The sequence below is a fragment of the Entelurus aequoreus genome, linkage group LG10, assembly GCF_033978785.1.
Source record: "Entelurus aequoreus isolate RoL-2023_Sb linkage group LG10, RoL_Eaeq_v1.1, whole genome shotgun sequence".
Classification (NCBI taxonomy): domain Eukaryota; kingdom Metazoa; phylum Chordata; class Actinopteri; order Syngnathiformes; family Syngnathidae; genus Entelurus; species Entelurus aequoreus.
In genome coordinates, this window is record NC_084740.1 from 28,666,371 (window position 1) to 28,693,721 (window position 27,351).

At 40.9% G+C, this 27,351-nt stretch overlaps 1 protein-coding gene across 3 annotated transcripts; it reads left to right on the forward strand.

Annotated features, from left to right (window-relative positions):
• Nucleotides 1-175: 175 nt before the first annotated feature.
• On the forward strand, nt 176-27,233 carry LOC133658440 (splicing factor 3B subunit 4-like). 3 transcript variants are annotated; one of them, XM_062060492.1, is made up of 10 exons: nt 181-378; nt 3,879-4,041; nt 12,148-12,214; nt 12,300-12,378; nt 16,831-16,996; nt 21,516-21,582; nt 21,661-21,739; nt 24,535-24,701; nt 24,776-24,813; nt 24,882-27,233. In XM_062060492.1, exons 1-8 carry the CDS (start codon nt 286-288, stop codon nt 24,697-24,699), a joined length of 879 nt encoding a protein of 292 aa, XP_061916476.1. In that variant the 5' UTR covers nt 181-285; the 3' UTR covers nt 24,700-24,701; nt 24,776-24,813; nt 24,882-27,233. The 3 variants fall into 3 exon arrangements, with proteins under 3 accessions (XP_061916477.1, XP_061916476.1, XP_061916475.1); XM_062060493.1 differs by lacking the exon at nt 24,882-27,233 and having other exon boundaries at nt 176-342; nt 24,535-24,857; XM_062060491.1 differs by lacking the exon at nt 24,882-27,233 and having other exon boundaries at nt 182-378; nt 24,535-24,854.
• Nucleotides 27,234-27,351: the final 118 nt, after the last annotated feature.

The window sequence follows — 27,351 nt, forward strand, 5'->3', positions numbered from 1 at the left end:
AGGTTGAAAAACACTGCCATAAAACATACATACGTTTTAAAATACATTTCCAGAAAATCTTCTTTTGTGCCGCTAGATGGCAGTAACACCGGGTCTAAAACGGATGCCACTGCCGTAAAGCAACAAAAACCCCGCCCTTGTTTTGTTTGAATTGAAAGCATCACGACGCGTAGTTATGACGTCACGGGCCTAGCCAGGGTTTTTTTTTTTTTATCAGAGTAAAGCTCGTGCGAGCATCGCCGTGGAAAACAAATCTGCTAGACGTGACAAAAAAAAGACATAAAAATGGGGATCGAAGCGGAAGCTGAACGAACGCTTTTTATCAGGAACTTGGATGCACGGGTGACAGAGGAGCTTTTATTCGAACTGTTCTTGCAGGTGATGTTGTCTTTCGGGATAGCATAGCACGGCAGTAGCACGTGCTATTTTGATTGATTGAAACTTTTATTAGTAGATTGCACAGTACAGTACATATTCCGTACAATTGACCACTAAATGGTAACACCCAAATACGTTTTTCAACTTGTTTAAGTCGGGGTCCACTTAAATTGATTCATGATACAGATATGGGGCGGCGTGGCGAAGTTGGTAGAGTGGCCGTGCTAGCAATCGGAGAGTTGCTGGTTACTGGGGTTCAATCCCCACCTTCTACCATCCTAGACACTTCACCCTTGCTCCTGATGGCTGCTGGTTAGCGCCTTGCATGGCAGCTCCCACCATCAGTGTGTGAATGGGTGAATGTGGGAAAACTGACAAAGCGCTTTGAGTACCTTGAAGGTAGAAAAGCGCTATACAAGTACAACCCATTTATCATTTATTTATTTATATATACTATCAGATATATACTATCATCATAATACAGTCATCACACAAGATAATCATCAGAGTATATACATTGAATTATTTACAATCCGGGGTGTGGAATGTGGAGGTTGGGGGGGGGGGGGGGTTAGGTTTGGTTGTTATCATCACTTCAGTCATCAACAATTGAGAACAGAGAAATGGACATTGAAACAGTGTAGGTCTGACTTGGTAGGATATGTACAGCAAGTAGTGGACATAGAGAGAGAGCATAAGAAAAAGTATCTACATTTGATTATTTACAATCCGGGGAGGGTGTTAGTTTAGGGTTGAAGTTGCCTGGAGGTGTACTTTTATTGCGGTTTTGAAGGAGGATAGAGATGCCCCTTCTTTTACACCTGTTGGGAGTGCATTCCACATTGATGTGGCATAAAAAGAGAATGAGTTAAGACCTTTGTTAGATCGGAATCTGGGTTTAACGTGGTTAGTGGAGCTCCCCCTAAGGAAGTAGTTTGACATGTACTTCGGTATCAGGGAGGTGTAGCGGATTTTATAGTCTAGGCTCAGTGCAAGTTGTTTTACTCTGTCCTCCACCCTGAGCCAGCCCACTTTGGAGAAGTGGGTAGGAGTGAGGTGTGATCTGGGGTGGAGGTGTAAAAGTAATCTGACTAGCTTGTTCTGCGATGTTTGGAGTTTAGATTTGAGGGTTTTGGAGGTGCTAGGGTACCAGGAGGTGCATGCGTAATCGAAAAAGGGTTGAACGAGAGTTCCCGCTAGAATCCTCATGGTGCTTTTGTTGACCAGAGCGGAGATTCTATAGAGAAATCTCGTTCGTTGGTTGACCTTTTTGATTACCTTGGTTGCCATATTATCACAGGAAAGATTAGCCTCTAGAATGGAACCTAGGGAGGTGACCTCATCTTTCCTGGTGATAACAATGTCACCCACTTTTATAGTGAATTCATTGACTTTCTTAAGGTTGATGTGGGACCCAAACAGGATGGATTCCGTTTTACCCAAGTGTATAGATAGCTTGTTGTCAGCGAGCCAGGTGCCTGTTCTACACTGAGGATTTTCTCCACCTGTGACTTGTCCTTGTCTGATACCAGCAGGGCCGAGTCATCCGCAAACAAAAACAATTCACAGTCGCATGCTGATGAAAAGTCGTTTATGTATATTAGGAACTGTAAAGGCCCTAATATGCCGCCTTGGGGGACTCCACAGCTTACTGAGAGGGGGGGCGGTGCCGTTCACCTGTTCCCTCCCCTCCAAGTAAGATTGCATCCAGCTCGATGAGGTTTTGTCAAATCCGATTGCTCTGAGCTTATCCAACAGTATAACGTGGTTAACGGTGTCAAAGGCCCTCTGAAGGTCCAGCATGACCATGCCGCAGTATTTGCCCGCGTCCACCTCATGTTTGATGTGGTCGGTCAGATAGAGAAGGCATGTGTCAGTGGAGTGGTTAGTTCTGAAGCCGGATTGGAATTTGTACATGAGTTTATTAGTAGCAAGGTAACTATCGACCTGTTCATAAACTATTTTCTCCATTACTTTCGAAATGGAACTGAGAATAGAAACAGGTCGGTAGTTGCCAGGTTCCAATTTGCTTCCTTTTTTAAAGAGGGGAGTTACTCTTGCTATCTTAAAATCTTTTGGTACTTGGCCTTGTGAAATTGAGAGGTTTATTATGTGCGAGATGATTGGGGCAATGATGGAGGCAGAGTCCTTGAGAAATCTGGAGGGGATATTGTCGAGGCCGGTGGCCTTGTTTGGGTGGAGCGCGCTCAATTTTTTAAGCACCTCATCAGCCGAGACCATTTCTAATTTGAAATCGTTGTTGGATACTCCTAGCTTTCTGTAGAAGGCTTAAATGTGTTCTACACCAAAGCGACCAGAGTGGTGGGACAGCTTGTTGACAAGAGTTGCGGCTATGCTGGTGAAAAAGGTGTTAAGTCTGCTTGCTACCTCCATTTTGTCTGTAACGAGGGAGTCACCCTCCTTGATGCTTATGTTGGTGAGTCTGGTTTTAAGTTTCTGGCTGCAACCGGGAAGCTGGTTGTTGAGGATTTTCCAGAGCTCACGTGGCTTTTTTGTGTTTTCCTCTATTTTGTCGCAAATGTAATTTTTATTTAAGGATTTAGTCAGGTTGGTTGTCTTGTTTCTTAATTTATTGCATTGTTTTTTGAGAGTTGATAGGAGTGATTTGAGGTTATTATTGGGTTGTTTATCTACTTCAGTTTTACACTTTTGGTATTCTGAGTATTTTCTGTCTCTGTCTTTTATGGCAGCTAAAAGGTCCGGATTCATCCATGGTTCAGAACGGGCTTTGATCCTGACTGTTCTCACGGGAGCCATGTCATTTAGTATCTTTAGGAACGCTGTTTTGAAGCGATCCCAAGCAACATCGACCAGGTTGCTCGTGAGCACAGGGGACCAGTCCCATTCATCTAATTTTAAGTTGAAATTGTCACTTGTATTTTTTAAGGGATCTGGATTGGGCTGTTATGTGGCCATTGGCTTTGGGTTTAGCAATTTTGCGGGTGCAGAAGGTTAGATAGTGGTCGCTAAGACCACAGATCATGACCCCACTATTTTTTATTTTAGGCCGGTCTGAAGTGAGAATGAGATTTATGGTTGACTGGGTGGAATCACACACCCTTGTAGGTAGTGCTATTAGCTGGGAAAGACCGTGTAGATGACAAAACTTGCTGTAGGACCTGAAGACAGGCGCATCTCTGCGTTGAATATCTGTGTTCAGATCTCCAGTTATAATTTTCTCCACGTTATCTGCCCCAGCCAAGCACTCCTCAAGAGCCCCATAGAAATCACTCTGATTAGGGGGTCTATAAACAGTCCCTATCAGTACCGGCTTAGCGTTTTTAAATTTGATTTTCGCCCACACACGCTAACTCTTAGCATCACTGGACAGCGTAAATAAACACACTCAAACGTAACAGTAGAGTTATTATCCAATCATGCATATAACATTTAGTGGCAACATGTGTATTTGTGTAAGCTAACGAGCGGTATACATGCATAATACATGCGTACAGCCTTTAACCAGCTTCTCTCAGCAGGCAGGACCTCTGATCAAAACAAAGATCCCTAAAGACATGGATGGCAAGCAGAAGACTTTCGGTTTCGCTGTGTACAAAGACGAAGCGTCGGTGCCCTACGCCTTGCAGCTGTTTAACGGCTCGTCGTTGTTCGGAAGAACCATATATGTGCACTTCCGCTCAGGTAAGGCTTATAAACTATATCATTTGTTGTAGATGTGACGTCTTTAGGCTGCTCTTTTGGGCCATTGAACACATCACCTTGGTTTTTTTTCCAATTGCATCTACACGTTTGTTGAATTCGGTAACAGTGTGAACGTATTAGGACAGTAGGCAGGTGCGCCCTATTAAGATGCTAATTAAGGAGCAGGACTTTCTCTCTCAGCAGTGCCTTGAACGCATCACAATGGCAGACCACGGCAGTGTGCAACTCTTCTCCACTCACTGACAGTACAGGATCCATTAGCGTTCACTAGCAGCCTTAGGCCCCGTTTAAGGTTATCCAGGGTAAATCCCACCTAACCTTATCCGTGTCCACACACAACAACGCCACCGTTTAAGACCCCCTACGTCCGCCGGCGCATTGCGAGCAAATACGCATGCACGGAAAATGCGCACGTCATAGTCACTTCCAGTGTTGCTTTGTGTGCAAGTTCTTAAATTTACCTTATCTGAACAATATACAGTGTTGTGGTATTTCAATTAACTGGAATCCAGTGTGCTGTGGGGCCCTATTGTAGTGAATCACACCTGAGCCATCATAAATTAATCAAATCTTTATTAGACAGGTAAACAATGTGATAAAGAACATTTTACGTCAATCAATCTAGGGATCTGGATATCTGGTCAGGACACTCCTCACTCTTTTGCCTTCACATTCATTGTCCATTCGTTTTTTGGTGACTTTATATACTCTGGACCTAGACGTTGAGTCTGCGACATACATGGCGGACAATAACTGATACAGTCTGCTTTGCCAGTCCAAAAGCATTCGCCGTTTTCCGTCTTCACTCGACGGCCAGGTAATACAAAGAACATGCTACCTTTTTTATCACATCCACGGGAGCCCGCATTATCGGTGACTCTCCTTCGACTAATGGACAAAGTTTTTCAGTAAGTAGAATCACAGCTGACCTGGACATTGCAAAGTTCTCTTGCCGTCTGAGAAGTGTTGTATCCTAAATAGCTGCAATCACTTTCTCTTAAGGTATTCATGTGTGATTTCCACAAGCGTCTGTACATGTAGAAGAAGGAGAAACACGGGCATGTCTGGATGACTCGCCTCCATATTTCCAGTGGTTAGCTCCGAGTTACAAAACCGCGTTCTTTCTGACGTCACTTCCTGTGTGTGGCGCAGTCTTTCTGGCGTCATTTCCTCTCCGAACTCAGTTTGTAAACGATCAATGAGTCCATTCAAAGCTAAGTGCTGGAGATACAAGAAATACACGGCGCACTTACCCGTGTAAAAATTTGTCCGAGGACCTTAAACAATGGTTTAGTGGGGCTGTAAAGGGACTTAGGCTAAATAATTATTCGTTTAAGGGGTTAAATGACTTAGTGTAGACATAGCCTAAGCAGTAGGGCTGCACGATTTTGAGAAAAAAAAGTAATTGCGGTTTTTCTCTGCAAAATTGCGATTCGATTTGCGATTTTCTAATTGTATTCATAAAAATGCATTATTAAACTGCGAAAAATAACGACTGAAGGAATACATGTTACTTTTAGACTGTAAACATATTATTTTAAGGTGCCACAGAACATTTTACAATAATTTACTTTCATAAATATTTGACTTTCTGCCGACAGACGCAGGGCTTTTGTCTACACCAGGGGTGTCAAACTCATTTTAGCTCAGGGGCCGCATGGAAGAAATTCTGTGGACACGCGGGCGGACTATTAAAATCATGGCATTAAAACTAAAAAATAAAGACCACTTCAGATTGTTTTCTTTGTCTTACTTTGGCCAAAAATAGAACAAACACATTCTGAAAATTTTACAATATAAATATAGAAAAAACTACCGGCAGTGTTAACGTTTAGATCTATGAAGGAAAGAAGAAAGTGAATGAATATTTATAACTGAATACATTTACATATGCATAAAAATTAGTTTTCTTTTGTATTATTTTTTAAATGAATTAAGTAACGTTTATGACAACCTTTTTCCAAAACACAATATAGAATGTGAGATTAACAGAATAATGCATACATTTATCATTTGTTTTCAAAACGGTTACAAAAAAGTGGGACCCCAAAAATTTACTGTGGGACCCCATTTTTATGACTTGATGGGGTCTCTGGGACCCCATTTTGAAAATTCCTAGCGCCAACACTGAAAGAGTATTGGTGCGTGTAAAACAGCAGCAGGCGGCTGTGGCCTGCGGGTCGGTTCTAATACTAATCATATATCATCCTGGGGGCCATAGATAATTCATTCCGGCCCGCGGGCCTTGACTTTGACACCACTGATCTACAAAGATACAAAGAATTACTATAGCGACATCCAGTGGACACATTTAGAACAGCTGTTTCTTCCATTCTAAAATTTCAGGTTGATTTTTATACTTAGCAAACTCATCCTGCGGGCCAGATAAAACCTGTTCGCCGGCCTGATCCAGCCCTCGGGCCATACGTTTGTCACGTTTGCTCTTAAACTGAATAGATAATCTATACAGACTATATTGTCTATAATGTAATCATAGTATATGATTATTTTAGTAATGAAGCAAGTAACTATTTAAAAGGATATACACTTTTATTTCTCACTACTGTATAATTGTTTACTGTTGGACTGTAATCAGAAGCTACATAACTTTATCCTAAATATAAAATAAAATGGGACTAATTTCTGTAAGCAAAAATTTAACTGAAATAAATATTGAAAATCTAAGAGTGCATTTTTTTCCCAGTTGAAAAAACTAGTTCGGACGTTGTCTTTTTGTTTATTGCCAGCACGTGATCACAGCATTCTCGTTCATGTTGATTGGCTAATAATGCACATTTGATTTGAAGCTCGACATTTTTGTCGTCATATTTTTATCTTTCCAATTTGTGTTACTTTGCAGCGAGTAGGGAGACTGTCTGCACGTGCCTCCTGTGTTTGTAAAGCTAGCGCCCTGCTCTCCACCCACCGGCGAGACAAATATTGTGAATGACAGAAAAGAGCGGTCACTGTGTTCAGTTAAATCTACTGTTACATAAACGCACTTAGGTGCTTAGAGCGATGCAAAGAGTAAGACCTCTTTCTCCCTGTTTGAAGCGAGAGACAAACAAACGCATGGCTCAGAAATTCTGATTGGCGATTATGCCTGTCACTCATATGCCGGTGACGGCGGAGAGAGAAAACAAAAAAACAAAACAAAAAAACTCAGTCTCTTGGGTTACGTAATAGCCCTAATTACACTTTGATGTTGATTAATCGTGCAGCCCTACCAAGCAGTAATTTCAGTAATTAAATTTCCATGCATTAAATCTGATTTCTCAAATTTGGGTCAAAATAAGCATGCTACAACAAAACACCTTAATCTGATCGTGTTTGGCTTTTGAAAAGTCGGACAAAACACACCTTGATTATCTGCGATTGAAAACTTTGCAATTCGTTTGATTACGTCCCTACCATACAGCAATATCCTGACAGTCCCTCACGACTGAAGGCCTACTGAAATGATTTTTAAAATTTAAACGGGAATAGCAGATCCATTCTATGTGTCATACTTGATCATTTCGCGATATTGCCATATTTTTGCTGAAAGGATTTAGTAGAGAAAATCGACGATAAAGTTCGCAACTTTTGCTCGCTGATAAAAAAAGCCTTGCCTGTACCGGAAGTAGCGTGACGTCACAGGAGCTAGTATTCCTCACAATTCCCCATTGTTTACAATGGAGCGAGAGAGATTCGGACCGAGAAAGTGATGATTACCCCATTAATTTGAGCGAGGATGAAAGATTCGTAGATGAGGAACGTTACAGTGAACGACTTGAGAGGCAGTGATGGACGTATCTTTTTTCGCTCTGACCGTAACTTAGGTACAAGCTGGCTCATTGGATTCCACACTCTCCTTTTTATATTGTGGATCACGGATTTGTATTTTAAACCACCTCGGATACTATATCCTCTTGAAAATGAGAGTCGAGAACGCGAAATGGACATTCAGTGCCTTTTATCTCCACTACAATACATCGGCGAAATGCTTTAGCTACGAGCTAACGTGATAGCATCGTGCTTTAACTGCATATAGAAACAAAAAAATAAACCTCTGACTGGAAGGATAGATAGAAAATCAACAATACTATTAAACCGTGGACATGTAAATACACGGTTAATGCTTTCCAGGCTGGCGAAGGTTAACAATGCTGTGCTAACGACGCCATTGAAGCTAACTTAGCAACCAGACCTCACAGAACTATGTACTCTCTCCTTTTTCTATTGTGAATCACGGATTTGTATTTTAAACCACCTCGGATACTATATCCTCTTGAAAATGAGAGTCGAGCACGCGAAATGGACATTTAAAGTGACTTTTATCTCCAAGACAATACATCGGTGACACACTTAGCTACTGAGCTAGCGCGATAGCATCGTTCTCAAATGAAGATAGAAACAAAATAAATAAACCTCTGACTGGAAGGATAGATAGAAAATCAACAATACTATTAAACCGTGGACATGTAAATACACGGTTAATGATTTCCAGGCTGGCGAAGGTTAACAATGCTGTGCTAACGACGCCATTGAAGCTAACTTAGCGACCAGACCTCATAGAACTATGTACTCCCTCCTTTTTCTGTTGTGAATCACGGATTTGTATTTTAAACCACCTCGGATACTATATCCTCTTGAAAATGAGAGTCGAGCACGCGAAATGGACATTTAAAGTGACTTTTATCTCCAAGACAATACATCGGTGACACACTTAGCTACTGAGCTAGCGCGATAGCATCGTTCTCAAATGAAGATAGAAACAAAATAAATAAACCTTTGACTGGAAGGATAGATAGAAAATCAACAATACTATTAAACCGTGGACATGTAAATACACGGTTAATGATTTTCAGGCTGGCGAAGGTTAACAATGCTGTGCTAACGACGCCATTGAAGCTAACTTAGCAACCAGACCTCACAGAACTATGTACTCTCTCCTTTTTCTATTGTGAATCACGGATTTGTATTTTAAACCACCTCGGATACTATATCCTCTTGAAAATGAGAGTCGAGCACGCGAAATGGACATTTAAAGTGACTTATCTCCAAGACAATACATCGGTGACACACTTAGCTACTGAGCTAGCGCGTAGCATCGTTCTCAAATGAAGATAGAAACCCATCAACAGCCGTGCTCACCTGCATTCCAGCGATCAACGGCACGACGAAGGACTTCATCCGTGGGTTTGGCGGCAAGCATCGGCTAGGCGTAGTAAGTAGTCCTTGTTGTGTTGCTGTAAGTATTGTAATGCCCCGCAGTGGAGAAGGAGTCACACAGACGAGGAAGCGCTGCTCAATCGCTTTATTAAAAAGCGGTAACTGGTTGTAGTTCAAAAAGTAACGCACACACATACACGAGCTGCTGTTAGCCAAAACTTACGCTCACACACACAAGTTCTCTGCCAACCCACTCGCGCATGCGCGTTCCCCAAACCCTTAAAGACAGTACACTAATGCAAATATCACAGATATTATAGTATTGTACTTAGCCGCTAAGACACCGATCGATCCCACCTACAACGTTTTTCTTTGCAGTCTCCATTATTCATTAAACAAATTGCAAAAGATTCACCAACACAGATGTCCAGAATAATGTGGAATTTTGTCGAAGAAAACAAGAGGCTTTTCTATCGGGTCCGATGGGGTCCAACCACTTCCGTTGCTTTTGTGACGTCACGCGCATAAATCATATCCAAAGGAGTTTTTCAACCGGAAGTGCGGCGGGAATTTTAAAATTGCACTTTATAAGTTAACCCGGCCGTATTGGCATGTGTTGCAATGTTAAGATTTCATCATTGATATATAAACTATCAGACTACGTGGTTGGTAGTAGTGGGTTTCAGTAGGCCTTTAACCGAACACTGGATTGTTGCTATGGATACATCCCAGAGGTTTACAAAGACCGCCTCTCGGAAAGTCTGATCACAATGTAATTCATATTTTGCTTAAATACAAGGTTGTACTAAAACTAATAAACCAATTGCCATAACCTCCACAGTATGTAAAACTATGGATAGAGTGTGGGTTGATATATTGATGAACAAAGTGGTGAACTTGATAGTTTGCCTCTAAGAAGTAAAGGGGTACAACCATCTGTCAGGAGAGCATAAGTACCGTCTGCCCACAGAGTAGTGTCCTTTCACGTTTGCTCTTTTCTCTCTTTTTACAAAGGAATTGGCACTTCCAATAACAATTTTAAACTAAAGCCTTAGTTGGCTTGCTTAATAAATTGGACCCTACTGGTGAGGCCTGATATCTTGCCCGCACTAAGGCTCTTGAAGGCCAGTTAATAATGAATGTGTCAAACAATGGACTTTGTTTGTTTTCCACAAAAATTGACAATCAAACCAGTTTCACTTGATGGCCACCTTGTTGAAACTGTGGAAAAATGTAAATATATTGTAACAGTCTTTGATAGTCATCTGAGCTTCTCTGAAAACAGATTTTATCTTCAACAAATGTTCACAGCAACCTAGTCTTCCAAGAAGATTAAGCTGTTTTGGTGTCGATGCTGCAGATGTGAGAGCCTATGTATTGTGCACATACAGAAACTCAAAACATTTGAATATTGTGCAAAGGTTTGTTTAGTCCAGCAATTAGATTTGCAAGGTGAAACTAATATATGACATGGGCTCATAACATGCAACTCAAGATATTTCAAGCCTTCTTTTGAAATACTTTTAATGATTACCTATAAAAAAAATTCCCAAAAATGTGGATTATCAAAAACTTTACACATTGATCATCAAAATTTTAACAAATACAAGCTTGACTTATTTCACTTTGTATGCAATGAGTTTATATAACATATTAGTTTTGCATTTGAACTTGAATTGCAATAAAAGCAATAGTGTTTACACACTATTCCATTTTTTTTTACCTGTAGAGTATTTTGACATTTCATCTGATCCGTAATTAACCACCTTGTACTTCAACTCAAGGTTCATAACCTTTTTGACCTCGGGGCCCAACTTTTCCACTACAGAGGGGCCCGGGGCCTATTCAAATATTAACTCTGAAGTCGTACGCTTACTCTTGATTTCAATTGCATTCAATAATATGTGTATATATACACTATATTGCCAAAAGTATTTGGCCACCCATCCAAATGATCAGAATCAAATGTCCTAATCACGTGGCCTGGCCACAGGTGTATACAATCAAGCACTGAGGCATGGAGACTTTTTCTACAAACATTTGTGAAAGAATGGGCCACGCTCAGGAGCTCAGTGATTTCCAGCGTGGAACTGTCATAGGATGCCACCTGTGCAACAAATCCATTCGTGAAATTTCCTCGCTCCTAAATATTCCAAAGTCAACTGTCTGCTTTATTATAAGAAAATGGAAGAGTTTGGAAACAACAACAACTCAGCCACGAAGTAATAGGCCATGTAAACTGACAGAGAGGGGTCAGCGGATGTTGAAGCGCATAGTGCAAAGAGGTCACCGACTTTCTGCACAGTCAGTTGCTACAGAGCTCCAAACTTCATGTGACCTTCCAATTAGGAATTAGTAATGGGATGGCACTTCAAGTTCCTATGTGAGTCAAGGCAGGTGGCCAAATACTTTTAGCAATATAGTTTATGTAAGTGTGCGTTTCTTAAATATTTCAATTACAATTGAAGTGCTAATGAATGTATAGCTTCCCCACTTTAGTCATAATTTTTGCGCTTAAGAAACTTCTCTGACTTTAGCTCCCGACTTCTTTTTTGTTTGATATTGTCTTTACTGCAACAAGTGGTGGAGAAGTGTATTACAACTGAGTACCACTACGGCCCTTACGGACCACACCTGATAAAACAGAGGGCGCTTGCGGCCCAACAGTGGGCCAGGGCCCCCTACGGTTAAGAAACACTGCTTTAACTTTACAGGTGAGTGTAGTAATGTGATACATGGTGAATCATAAAGGTCATTACTGCTACCTAGTGTACAATTGGTGGTACAGCGTTTATTCAGGGGGACAATGAGAACAGGTGTGGCCTCTATTTGAGGAAATACAGTGATACAAGTATGGATCTGCAATAGAATATGAAGTACAGGACGATCGTAGTTATTAATACAATTCTATATATTTTTGTCCCTTCTCAGGTAGCAGTCCTAGCAATAGTACGGGAAATTTAAGTCCGACAAGTACCCCAAATCCCCACGGCGTGAGGTGAGACCATCGTTTTATCGGGTCACAGTCCCACCTTTTGTGTGTGTCCAAGGTAAAAAGTATTTGGCTGTATTTGCTCTTCCAGGATACCACCCCAGTTCACCACTCCAGCCTCCATGCAAAGGTCCTTTTCGGCTCCTGATAATCTGCAAAAGCGTGCCATGGTAACAACCCCTTTGTCCCATATATGGTATTTTTAAACAATTCTAATGTAATGGAAGTGTCTTACCCAAAATCTAGCCTTGATGCTAGAATTGACAGTTTAAAAGTGCTTTAAGTAAGCCCTGTCTCTATAGCTTTATTGCCAATGAGCTGTGTCTGACATGGTGTGTGGCTCAAAGAAGTGTTGCGCACTTTATCCATGTATTTACATGTACACTGTAACTCTGCTGCGCTTGTCCAACATAATACATGCTTTATATCACAACGCAAGCACACAATTTTCTTTTTTTATGCATTCTAACTCGTAAATGTTAGCAAGAGTCAGCTAACAATGGAACTAATGTGATTCGATCTAGTGCACCTATAAAGCGCTCTAAAAACCTCCACTGTTTTATTTACATGCTGTAAGTATATTCTAATGTAGTAATATTAATAATATATAATATTTACATATTTTGCTCATTTTAAGCATAGCGGCATATTAAAGGCCTACTGAAATGATTTTTTTTTATTTAAACGGGGATAGCAGATCTATTCTATGTGTCATACTTAATCATTTCGCGATATTGCCATATTTTTGCTGAAAGGATTTAGTATAGAACAACGACGATAAAGATTGCAACTTTTGGTATCTGATAAAAAAAAGGCTTGCACCTACCGGAAGTAGCGTGACGTAGTCAGTTGAACATATACGCAAAGTTCCCTATTGTTTACAATGATGGCCGCATGAAGTGAGAGAGATTCGGACCGAGAAAGCGACAATTTCCCCATTAATTTGAGCGAGGATGAAAGATTTGTGGATGAGTAAAGTGCAAGTGAAGGACTAGTGGGGAGTGGAAGCTATTCAGATAGGGAAGATGCTGTGAGAGCCGGGGGTGACCTGATATTCAGCTGGGAATGACTACAACAGTAAATAAACACAAGACATATATATACTCTATTAGCCACAACACAACCAGGCTTATATTTAATATGCCACAAATTAATCCTGCATAAAAACACCTGCGTGTTTGTTATGCTAGCTCCTAGCTCCTCTGCTAGCTCCTAGCTCCATAGAACACGCCAATACAATTCAAACACCTGATCAACACACACAATCACTCAGCCCAAAAGACCGTTTACCTAACCCAAGGTTCATAAAGCTTATATATTTTTAAAAAGTTACGTACGTGACGCGCACATACGGTCAAGTTATCGAATGTTTAGCAGCCAAGGCTGCATACTCACGGTACCTGATATTCAGCTGGGAATGACTACAACAGTAAATAAACACAAGACATATATATACTCTATTAGCCACAACAAAACCAGGCTTATATTTAATATGCCACAAATTAATCCTGCATAGTAACACCTGCGTGTTTGTTATGCTAGCTCCTAGCTCCTCTGCTAGCTCCTAGCTCCATAGAACACGCCAATACAATTCAAACACCTGATCAACACACACAATCACTCAGCCCAAAAGACCGTTCACCTAACCCAAGGTTCATAAAGCTTATATATTTTAAAAAAGTTACGTACGTGACGCGCACGTACGGTACGGTACGTGTTATGCTAGCTCCTCTGCTAGCTCCTAGCTCCATAGAACACGCCAATACAATTCAAACACATGATCAACACACACAATCACTCAGCCCAAAAGACCGTTCACCTAACCCAAGGTTCATAAAGCTTATATATTTTTAAAAAGTTACGTACATACGCAAAAAAAAGCCAAAGCTGCATACTCACAGTAGCACGTCTGCGTCTTTGTCATCCAAATCAAAGTAATCCTGGTAAGAGTCTGTGTTGTCCCAGTTCTCTACAGGCGTCTGTGTATCCAAGTCAAAAGTCCTCCTGGTTAGAGTCTCTGTTATCCGAGTTCTTCCATCTTGACTGCATCTTTCGGGAATGTAAACAAAGAAGCGCCGGCTGTGTACTGTTGTGGCTGACTACGTTAGAAAAATACGTCCATTTCGCACCGACAACTTTCTTCTTTGCTTGCTCGGCTTCCTTCTCCATAATGCAATGAACATGATTGAAACAGATTTACAAACACAGATGTCCAGAATACTGTGGAATTATGAAATGAAAACAGAGCTTTTTCGTATTGGCTTCAATGTGGAAGGCATACCCGTGTTCGCCGGTCTACGTCACGCGCATACGTCATCCTCAGAGGCGCTTCGAACCGGAAGTTTAGCGGCAAATTTAAAATGTCACTTTATAAGTTAACCCGGCCGTATTGGCATGTGTTATAATGTTAAGATTTCATCATTGATATATAAACTATCAGACTGCGTGGTCGGTAGTAGTGGGTTTCAGTAGGCCTTTAATTAATTAGTTTCCTTCCTCATCATTAACAGCAACTGCAACTACTACTAATCATGGCAGACTTTATGAGTGCCTTCGACGACTACTTTGGGACAAATGATGATCCAGAACCTTATAATTTTGAGCCTGAATATACGGAGGATGAGCTACAGGTTTTAGAAGCTGATTTCTAAGCAGATCCACCGAGTAGCACTATTTCTAAATGCTAAACACGACACACAAACTACGAACACAATAAATAATCACTTACTGTACAATGTCTGCTTTTACTGGGATGACGATTAATGTGATGTTTATAGATTCCCCTTTAGATGAAGAATTCATCATAATCCCCAAGAAGGTATTGGGAAAAAAATGGTTGCAAACGAGCGTCTTTTCGGGTCTTTCTTGCAATCTGCGGGAGTAAATTGGATGTCAAAGTTGACCAACTTATCGGTTTATGGCCACATCCTTTTACTATCCAGGTGAGAGGCGTGATTTATAATCTAAAATTAACTTTCACCAACTCAAAGGCGATGCAGCAGCTCACCGGCTCAGTATGTCAAAAGCTGCATAAGCTAGTTAACTCTCTGTGATCACGGCGCCGCTAAAAGTAGTTCCTCTTCTTTTGCGTTAGTGCTTATAATAACGATATCGCTAATACTGTACTTGGTCAATATTCAGGTCACGACAGGTACATATAGTATTGTTGACACTTTGTGGATGTTTTTATAGTTTTCTTTTTTTTAATGGCGCGTAATAGATGACTCTCATTAGCTTCATTGTTAGCCACCTCGTATTGCCATATATTACAAAGTAAAATGCATAAAAAGTTTGTTTCACATAAAAAATGTGAATCATAGACAAAATGTAAAAAACAATACCATTACCGTAACTATGTGAGTTCCAGTGCTAACATTAGTCACATTTTAACATCAATTTAATGCTAGGTTAGCCTATTTGTTGAAAATAGGCTTACCTAAGCTCCTGTCCCCCCCTCTGTAGCTGACTGACGCATAGTTGACAGCTCAATGCTTTATTTTAGGATGTGTGGTGAAGCCTGTTTTATATTTTTCCACACTGTAAAAGTTTGTCTAGCTAGGAGTAATAGTGTGCGACATGGAAAAAAATGTATATCTCGTAATAGGTCATTTTTAGGGCTGTCAAATATAACAAGTTATTGCATGTGATTAATCACACAATTTATTTTGGTTGCACCTGCTCCTTTATCTTAACCACAGTTAAAGACCTGAAAACAGTCACAGGTTGTTACACAGTCAGTGATCAGGTCAATACATATGGTAGTGCAAAGATGAGTGAGGAGACTGACGGGTGTTAGATTTTGCTTCAAAATACACCCCAATGCTTTTGAGGCAGCGGTAACCAAGAAAGCTACCGGAAGAGACAAGTGGTAGAAAATGGATGGATGGATATAAATTATAATATATTTTTCTTGAAATTATATATATATATATATATATATATATATATATATATATGAAAAGAAGGCTGATTTTGCTTATGTTTTCATTTTATTTATAAAGCTTATTTTTATATACAAAATAGACAAGACAATAAAAAAAAAACTAAATGCCATAAAACATACATACATTTTAAAATACATTTCCAGAAAATCTTCTTTTGTGCCGCTAGATGGCAGTAACACCGGGTCGAAAACGGATGCCACTGCCATAAAGCAACAAAAAACCCCGCCCTTGTTTCGTCTGAATTGAAAGCATTACGACGTGTAGCCATGACGTCACGGGCCTAGCCAGGGGTTTTTAATCAGAGTAAAGCTCATGTGAGCATCGCCGTGGGAAAAAAAATCTGCTGGAAGTGACAAAAAAGTACATAAAAATGAGGATCGTAGTGGAAGCTGATCGAACGCTTTTTATCAGGAACTTGGATGCATGGGTGACAGAGGAGCTTTTATTCGAACTGTTCTTGCAGGTGATGTTGTCTTTCGTCTAGCATAGCACGGCAGTAGCAAGTGCTAACTCTTAGCAACACTGGACAGCGTAAATAAACGCACTCAAACGTAACAGTAGAATTATTCTCCAATCATGCACATAACATTGAGTGGCAACATGTGTATTTGTGTAATCTAACGAGCGGTATACATGCATAACACATGCGTACAGCCTTTAACCAGCTTCTCTCCGCAGGCAGGACCTCTGATCAGAACAAAGATCCCTAAAGACAAGCAGAATGGCAAGCAGAAGACTTTCGGTTTCGCTGTGTACGAACACGAAGTGTCGGTGCCCTACGGCATGCAGCTGCTTAACGGCTCGTCGTTGTTGGGAACACCCACACATTTGCAGTTCCGCTCAGGTAAGGCTTACAAACTACAGAATGTGTTGTAGATGTGACGTCTGTAGGCTGCTCTTTTGGGCCATTAAACACATCACCTTGTTTTTTTTCCAATTGCATGTACACGTTTGTTGAATTCTGTAACAGTGTGAACGTATTAGGACAGTAGGCAGGTGCGACTTATTAGGATGATAACTAAGGAGCAGGACTTTCTCTCTCAGCTGTGCCTTGAACGCATCACAATGGCAGACCACGGCAGTATGCAACTCTTCTCCACTCACTGACAGTACAGGATCCATTAGCGTTCTACTAGCAGCCTTATGCCCCGTTTAAGGTTATCCAGGGTAAATCCCACCTAACCTTATCCGTGTCCACACACAACAACGCCACCGTTTAAGACCCCCTACGTCCGCCGGCGCATTGCGACCAAATACGCATGCGCGGAAAACGCGCACGTCATATCAATCATCAATCAATCAATGTTTATTTGTATAGCCCTAAATCAAAAGTGTCTCAAAGGGCTGCACAAGCCACAACGACATCCTCGTTTCAGAGCCCACATAAGGGCAAGGAAAAACTCACAACCCAGTGGGATGTCAATATGAATGACTATGAGAAACTTTGGAGAGGACCGCAGATGTGGGTGACCCCCCCCCACCCCACCATCTAGGGGAGACCGGATGCAATGGACGTCGAGTGGGTCTAACATAATATTGTGAAAGTCCAGTCCATAGTGGATCTAACATAATAGTGGGGCCAGCAGGAGACCATCCCGAGCGGAGACGGGTCAGCAGCGCAGAGATGTTCCTAACCGATGCACAGGCGAGCGGTCCACCCCGGGTCCGGACCCTGGACAGCCAGCACTTCATCCATGGCCACCGGACCTGTGCCCCCCCTTCCACAAAGGAGAGGGGGTCAAAAAAGAAAAGAAACGGCAGATCAACTGGTCTAAAAAGGGGGTCTATTTAAAGGCTAGAGGATTCTTAATAGGACTAGTTGTTAAAGATCCCTAAATATTCAGCACAACAATTAAATGGGGTTGGAGATGTCCTCTTGGGTGGGGTGGAGTTTGGCAATAATCATGTGGTGCCACCAGTACAACACATATTCAGTTGTGTATACAAATGAGTTTTAAGATGGGACTTAAATGCTTCTACTGAGGTAGCATCTCTAACTGTTACCGGGAGGGCATTGCATAGTACTGGAGCCCGAATAGAAAATGCTCTATAGCCCGCAGACTTTTTTGGGGCTCTGGGAATCACTAATGAGCAGGAGTTCTTTGAACGCAGATTTCTTGCCGGGACATATGGTACAATACAATCGGCAAGATAGGATGGAGCTAGACCGTGTAGTATTTTATACGTAAGTGGTAAAAGCTTAAAATCACATCTTAAATGCACAGGAAGCCAGTGCAGGTGAGCCAGTATAGGCGTATTATGATCAAACTTTCTTGTTCTTGTCAAAAGTTTAGCAGCCGTCATAGTCACTTCCAGTGTTGCTTTGTGTGCAAGTTCTTAAATGTACTTTATCTGAACAATATCCAGTGTTGTGGTATTTCAATTAACTAGAATCCAGTGTGCTGTGGGGCCCTATTGTAGTGAATCACACCCGAGCCATCATAAATTAATCAAATCTTTATTAGACACGTAAACAATGTGATAAAGAACATTTTACATCAATCAATCTAGGGATCTAGATATCTGGTCAGGACACTCCTCACTCTTTAGCCTTCACCTTCATTGTCCATTCGTTTTTTGGTGACTTTATATACTCTGGACCTAAACGTTGAGTCTGCGACATACATGGCGGACAATAACTGATACAGTCTGCTTTGCCAGTCCAAAAGAATTCGCCGTTTTCCGTCTTCACTCGACGGCCAGGTAATACAAAGAACACGCTACCTTCTACCTTTTTTATCACATCCACTGGAGCCCGCATTCTCGTTGACTCTCCTTCGACAAAGTTTTTCAGTAAGTAGAATGACAGCTGACCTGGACATTGGAAAGTTCTCTTGCCGTCTGAGAAGTGTTGTATCCGATATAGCTGCAATCACTTTCTCTTAAGGTATTCATGTGTGATTTCCACAAGCGTCTGTACATGTAGAAGAAGGAGAAACACGGGCATGTCTGGATGACTCGCCTCCATATTTCCAGTGGTTAGCTCTGAGTTACAAAACTGCTTTATAATGAAGCTGGCTGTGGCGCGTTCTTTCTGACGTCACGTCCTGTGTGTGGCACAGTCTTTCTGGCGTCACTTCCTCTCCGAACTCAGTTTGTAAACGATCGATGAGTCCATACAAAGCTAAGTGCCGGAGATGCAAGAAATACACGGCACACTTACCCGTGTAAAAATTTGTCCGAGGAGGGGGACCTTAAAATGGTTTAGTGTGGCTGAAAAGGTACTTAGGCTAAATAATTATTCGTTTAAGGGGTTAAACGACTTAGTGTAGACATAGTCTAAGCTAGTAGGGCTGCACGATTTTGAGAAAAAACGTAATCGCGATTTTTCTCTGCAAAATTGCGATTCGATTTGCGATTTTCTAATTGTATTCATAAAAATGCATTATTAAACTGCGGAAAATAACGAGTGAAGGAAGACATGTTACTTTTAGACTGTAAACATTATTTTAAGGTGCCACAGAACAATTTACAATAATTTACTTTCATAAATATTTGGCTTTCTGCAGACAGACGCAGGGCTTTTGTCTACACCAGGGGTGTCAAACTCATTTTAGCTCAGGGGCCGCATGGAAGAAATTCTGTGCATACGCGGGCAGGACTATTAAGTTGTTTCGTGTCGATGCTGCAGATGTGAGAGCCTATGTATTGTGCACTGTATTGTATTGTGTAAAACTAATATATGACATGGGCTCATAATATGCAACTCAAGATATTTCAAGCCTTCTTTTGATATACTTTTAATGATTACGGCTTACAGCCTATAAAAAACCTATAAAAAGTTTCCCAAAATTGTGAATTTTCAAAAACTGTACACATTGATCATCAAAAGTTTAACAAATATAAGCTTGACATATTTAACTTTGTATGCAATGAGTTTATATAACATATTAGTTTTGCATTTGAACTTGAATTGCAATAAAATCCATAGTGTTTACACACTATTCCATTTTTTTTTTTTTTACCTGTAGAGTATTTTGACATTTCATTTGATCCGTAATTAACCACCTTGTACTTCAACTCAGGGTTCATAACCTTTCTGACCTCGGGGCCCAACTTTTCCACTACTATATTAACTCTGAAGTCGTACGTTTACTCTTGATTTCAATTGCATTCAATAATATGTGTGTATATACACTATATTGCCAAAAGTATTTGGCCACCCATCCAAATGATCAGAATCAGGTGTCCTAATCACTTGGCCTGGCCACAAGTGTATAAAATCAAGCACTTAGGCATGGAGACCTTTTTACAAACATTTGTGAAAGCATGGGCCGCGCTCAGGAGCTCAGTGATTTCCAGCGTGGAACTGTCATAGGATGCCATCTGTGCAACAAATCCAGTCGTGAAATGTCCTCGCTCCTAAATATTCCAAAGTCAATTGTCTGCTTTATTATAAGAAAATGGAAGAGTTTGGGAACAACAGCAACTCAGCCACAAAGTAATAGGCCATGTAAACTGACAGAGAGGGGTCAACGGATGCTGAAGCGCATAGTGCAAAGAGGTCACCGACTTTCTGCACAGTCAGTTGCTACAGAGCTCCAAACTTCATGTGACCTTCCAATTAGGAATTAGTAATGGGATGGCACTTCAAGTTCATATGTGAGTCAAAGCAGGTGGCCAAATACTTTTGGCAATATAGTGTATGTGTGTGTGCGTTTCTTAAATCTTTCAATAAAAATTAAAGTGCTAATTAAAGGAGAGCTTCCCCAGTTTAGTCATGTTTGCTCTTAAGGAACTTCTCTGACTTCAGCTCCCGACTTCTGGCGGTATAGCTCGGTTGGTAGAGCGGCCGTGCCAGCAACTTGAGAGTTGCAGGTTCGATCCCCGCTTCCGCCATCCTAGTCACTGCCGTTGTGTCCTTGGGCAAGACACTTTACCCACCTGCTCCCAGTGCCACCCACACTGGTTTGAATGTAACTTAGATATTGGGTTTCACTATGTAAAGCGCTTTGAGTCACTTGAGAAAAAGCGCTATATAAATGTAATTCACTTCACTAATTCACTTTTGTTTGATATTGTCTTTACTGCAACAAGTGTTGGAGAAGTGTATTACAACTGAGTACCACAGCTGATAAAACAGGGCGCTTGCGGCCCAACAGTGGGCCAGGGCCCCTTACGGTTAAGAAACACTGCTTTAACTTTACAGGTGAGTGTAGTAATGTGATACATGGTGAATCATAAAGGTCATTACTGCTACCTAGTGTAAATTGGTGGTACAGCGTTTATTCAGGTGGATAATGAAAACAGGTGTGGCCTCTATTTGAGGAAATAGTGATACAAGTATGGATCTGCAATAGAATATGAAGTACAGGATGATCGTAGTTATTAATACAATTCTATATATTTTTGTCCCTTCTCAGGTAGCAGTCATAGCAATAGTACGGGAAATTCAAGTCCGACAAGTACCCCAAATCCCCACGGCATGAGGTGAGACCATCTTTTTATAGGGTCCCAGTCCCACCTTTTGTGTGTGTCCAAGGTAAAAAGTTGTATTTGCTCTTCCAGGATGCCACCCCAGTTCACCTTTCCAGTCTCCATGCAAAGGTCCTTTTTGTGTCATGATAATCTGCAGATGCATGCCATGGTAACGCCCCCTTTGTCCCATATATGGTATTTTTAAACAATTCTAATGTAATGGAAGTGTCTTAGCCAAAATCTAACCTTGATGCTGGAATTGACAGATTAAAAGTGCTTTAAGTAAGCCCTGTCTCTATAGCTTTATTGCCAATGAGCTGTGTCTGACATGGTGTGTGGCTCAAAGAAGTGTTGCGCACTTTATCCATGTATTTACATGTACACTGTAACTCTGCTGCGCTTGTCCAACATAATACATGCTTTATATCACAACGCAAGCACACAATTTTCTTTTTTTATGCATTCTAACTCATAAATGTTAGCAAGAGTCAGCTAACAATAGAGCTAATGTGATTCGATCTAGTGCACCTATAAAGCGCTCTAAAAACCTCCACCGCTTTATGTACATGCTGTAAGGATATAGTAATATTTATAATATATAATATTTACATATTTTGCTCATTCTAAGCATAGCGGCATATTAATTTCAGACGCATCACAACGTGTGCTGTTTCTTTCCTCATCATTAACAACAACTGCAACTACTACCAGTGTTTCCCACACATTCATGAAAGAATTACGTCCGCCACATTAACAACAACTGCAACTACTACCAGTGTTTCCCACACATTCATGAAAGAATTACGTCCGCCACAAATAATTTATTTATTTATTTTTATTTTTTTGTCCTCTCCAGCTTCTCAGGCAAATCATATAGTTGATGTAGATGCCCATATCGGCTGTTCAGATTTACTTTACAAAAGAGAAGTGTAGGATACTTCTCTTGTTGCCTTATTTGTATTAGACTTTATTAAATGTATTTATATTAGAAACACAACATGTGTATATAACACAAGGTGCAAAGTCTGCAGGCAGTAGGAAACACATGGTTAAGTGTAGGGATTAAAACTGATGGCAGTCTAAAGTTCAAGATTTTTGGAGCTCTATGTTCAGTGGATCAGATGTTTGATGAAGCTCTGTGCCTATCTACCACCACTACTGTTTTCTGTTTATTTGTTACGGGACGGCGTGGCGAGGTTGGTAGAGTGGCCGTGCCAGCAATCGGAGTGTTGCTGGTTACTGGGGTTCAATCCCCACCTTCTACCTTCCTAGTCACGTCCGTTGTGTCCTTGGGCAAGACACTTCACCCTTGCTCCTGATGGCTGCTGGTTAGCGCCTTGCATGGCAGCTCCCGCCATCAGTGTGTGAATGTGTGTGTGAATGGATGAATGTGGAAATACTGTCAAAGCGCTTTGAGTACCTTGAAGGTAGAAAAGCGCTATACAAGTATAACCCATTTATCATTTATTTAGTTACTGACTGTGGCAGGACACCTCTGCCTCTGTTTCACTTTATGTTGCTGGTAGTAGGCTAAAGTTAAATTATTTAGTATGCACTAATTAAAGGGGCAGAGCTTTATGAGACATTTTAGCTTTTATATTTTATAAGATATATTTTTTGTAAGAACCACAATTAATAAATATATTTCAGTGAATAACTTATTGTTCAAATCTGTATATAAATATGTACATAAAGTGTTGTAATTATATTGTAAAATGGATGGATGGATGGACGTTTAAAACAAAACTGTTATTATTAATTAGTAAGTATACATTTTTTGAGCCTTTTTAGAGAAAATCATATCATTGTAGTAAATTATGCAAATTGCTCGATGATGTCATAGTGACCACGCCCATAGCCACGCCCCCACCGCCACAGGTATCTTGGCAGTTTATGGGAAACACTGACTACTAATCATGGCAGACTTTGAGTGCCATCGACGACTACTTTGGGACAAATGATGATCCAGAACCTTATAATTTTGAGCCTGACTATACGGAGGATGAGCTACAGGTTTTAGAAACAGATCCATCAAGTAGCACTATTTCTAAATGCTAAACACGACACAAACTACGAACACAATAAATAATCACTTACTGTACAATGTCTGCTTTCACTGGGATGACGATTAATGTGATGTTTATAGATTCCCCTTTGGATGAAGAATTCATCATAATCCCCAAGAAGGTATTGGGGGAAGAAATGGTCGCAAACGAGCGTCTTTTCGGGTCTTTCTTGCAATCTGCGGGAGTAAATTGGATGTCAAAGTTGACCAACTTATCGGTTTATGGCCATATCTTTTTACTATCCTGGTGAGAGGCGTGATTTGTAATCTAAAATTAACTTTCACCAACTCAAAGGCGATGCAGCAGCTCACCGGCTCAGTATGTCAATAGCTGCATAAGCTAGTTAACTCTCTGTGATCACGGCGCCGCTAAAAGTAGTTCCTCTTCTTCTGCTTTAGTGCTTATAATAACGATATCGCTAATACTGTACTTGGTTAAAATTCAGGTCACTGCAGGTACATATAGTATTGTTGACACTTTGTGGATGTTTTTATAGTTTTCTTTTTTTTTAATGGCGCAATAGATGACTCTCATTAGCTTTGTTGTTAGCCACCTCGTACTTGCCATTTATTACAAAGTAGAATGCATAAAAAGTGTTTGTTTCACATAATTATAGACAAAATGTAAAAAACAATACCATTAACCCAACTATGTGAGCTCCAGTGCTAACATTAGTCACATTTTAACAGCAACTTAATGCTAGGTTAGCCTATTTGCTGAAAAACAAAATGATCAAACCTACAGCTCCTGTCCCCCCTCTGTAGCTGACTGACGCATAGTTGACAGAGCTCAATGCTTAATTTTAGGATGTGTGGTGAAGCCTGTTTTATATTTTTCCACACTGTAAAAGTTTGTCTTCTTTCTTTCTTTAATCCTCTTGGCCCCCTTGGGAGCATAGGGCGTCTACCATGGATCTCCACCTCACTCTCTTCTGTGCGAGGGTCTTCGCTTCTTGCCAGGAGATCCCAATCTTGGCCAGTTCATCAAGAGTGGACCGCCTCCAGTTGAGTTTTGGTCTCCCTGGCTTCCTCTTGCCATGCCTGGATTCTCGGATCCTTACTAAGTGTATGGCCGATCCATCCCCACTTTCTGCTTTTGATTTTATTTAGAATTTGCTCTTGGTTCATGCGTCTCCACAGGTCTACATTTGATATCTTGTTGGGCCACCAAATCCTCAGTATGTACCTGAGACAGTTGTTAATAAACACTTGTAGTTTATGCATGATTGATTTGTTGGTTTTCCAGGTTTCACAGCCATAAAGAAGGACAGATTTTACATTTGTATTGAAGATTCTGATTTTGGTGTTTCTGGAGAGCTGGGAAGAGAGCCATACAGGTCGGAGAGTTCCAAAGGCATGTCTTGCTTTGCTGATGCGCAGCTCGACATCTTTATCAGCTCCTCCATCTGTGCTGATGTTGCTTCCCAGGTAGACAAACTCGACCACATCTTCCAGGGGGTGCTCCTCGATTGTGATAGGTTGATAGGATTTGGTGTTGAGCCTCATGACCTTGGTCTTCCCAGTGTTTATCCTGAGGCCTATCTGTTTACTGTGTTCATGCAATCTGGTGGTCTTGCGTTGAATGTGTGTGTTCCTGAGATCAGAGCCAGGTCGTCAGCAAAATCAAGGTCTTCTAGTTCAAAAGGGTTCCACTGTTATCCTGTCCTCTGGCCATCCACTGAAATTTTCATTGTCCGGTCGATGGAGATAAGGAAGAGGGGTGACAGTAGACAGCCTTGCCGTACTCCTGTTTTTATAAGGAGGGTGTCCGAGAGCTTACCATTTGAGATGACTTGACCTGTGAATCCATCATACATGCATTTGATAATGTTGACCAGTTTTATTGGAATTCCATAATGTCGGAGCAGTTTCCATAGGATGTTTCTGTCTAGACTGTCGAAAGCCTTTTCAAAGTTGACAAAGTTTATGAATAGCGATGACTGCCGTTCGATGCACTGTTCGACAATTATTCTGAGTGATGCAATGTGATCTGTACAGGAGTTGTTTTTCCGGAAACCTGCTTGTTCCTTCCTGAAAATCTTATCCAGTGGTTCTTGTATTCTGTCCAGGGTAATTTGGCAGAGGATTTTGCTAGGGACTGAGAGGAGTGTGATGGCTCTCCAGTTTTTACATTCGCTGAGGTTTCCTTTCTTCGGAACTGTGACAATTAACCCAATTAAAAGTTTATCTAGCTAGGAGTAATAGTGTGCGACATGGACAAAAATGTATATCTCGTGATAGGTCATTTTTAGGGCTGTCAAATATAACAAGTTATTGCACGTGATTAATCACACAATTTATTTTGGTTGCACATTCTCCTTTATCTTAACCACAGTTAAAGACCTGAAAACAGTCACAGGTTGTTATACAGTCAGTGATCAGGTCAATGCATACGTCAGTGCAAAGATGAGTGAGGAGACTGTTAGATTTTGCTTGAAAATACACCCCAATGTTTTTGAGGCAGCGGTAACAAAGAAAGCTACCGGGAGAGACAAGTGGTAGAAAATAGATGAATGGATATAAATTATAATATATTTTTCTTGAAATCTGTGCTGCTCACTGCTCCCCTCACCTCCCAGGGAGTGGAACAAGTGGATGGGTCAATTGCAGAGGTTAATTTCACCACACCTAGTGTGTGTGTGTGTGACTATCAGTGGAACTTTAACTTTTTAATTATTGTTGACATTGAACAAAGAGAACACCATCCATCCATCCATTTTCTACCGCTTGTCCCTTTTGGGGTCGCTTTTCAACCACTGTGCCGCGTCACGATACAGCCTGGTGTGCCGTGGGAGATTATCTAATTTCACCAATTTAGGTTAAAAATATTTTTTGCAAATCAGTAACTATAGTCTGCAAATTATGTGTTGTTGTTGAGTGGTCTGTGCTGTCTAGAGCTTGGCAGAGTAACCGTGTAATACTCTTCCATATCAGTAGGTGGCAGCCGGTGCTAATTGCTTTGTAGATGTCGGAAACAGCGGGAGGCAGTATACAGGTAAAAAGGTATGTAATGCTTAAACCAAAAATAAACAAAAGGTGAGTGCCCCTAAGAAAAGGCATTGAAGCTTAGGGAAGGCTATGCAGAACGAAACTAAAACTGAACTGGCTACAAAGTAAACAACAACAAAATGCTGGACGACTGCAAAGACTTACTGTGGAGCAAAGACGGTGTCCACAATGTACATCCGAACATGACATGACAATCAACAATGTCCCCATAAAGAAGGATAGCAACAACTTAAATAGTCTTGACTGCTAAAACAAAGCAGGTGCGGGGAATAGCGTTCAAGGAAGACATGAAACTGCTACAGGAAAACACCAACAAAACAGGATGAGCCACCAAAATAGGAGCGCAGGACAAGAACTAAAACACTAGACACAGGAAAACAGAAAAAAACTCAAAATAAATCACGGAGGACAGAGGACATAACAGAGGTGATGTGACAGGTGGTGACAGTACACCTACTTTGAGACAAGAGTTATATTGATGCATGCTTGGTTATGGTTTAAAGTCATATCCAACAATTGCGACAACGACTTTTTACTGTCAACTGAGTTTCGTTTTTTTATGAAAAAATGTGCCTTGGCTCAAAAAAGGTTGAAAAACACTGCCATAAAACATACATACATTTCCAGAAAATCTTCTTTTGTGCCGCTAGATGGCAGTAACACCGGGTCGAAAACGGATGCCACTGCCGTAAAGCAACAAAAACCCC

Bases quoted from the DNA above. Each gene is read 5' to 3' on its own strand.
- LOC133658440 (XM_062060492.1), top strand. From the start codon at position 286: ATGGGGATCGAAGCGGAAGCTGAACGAACGCTTTTTATCAGGAACTTG. The intron at 4,042-12,147 runs GTAAGGCTTATA...GTCCCTTCTCAG, and splicing joins ATATGTGCACTTCCGCTCAG to GTAGCAGTCCTAGCAATAGT. The intron at 12,215-12,299 runs GTGAGACCATCG...TTGCTCTTCCAG, and splicing joins CCAAATCCCCACGGCGTGAG to GATACCACCCCAGTTCACCA.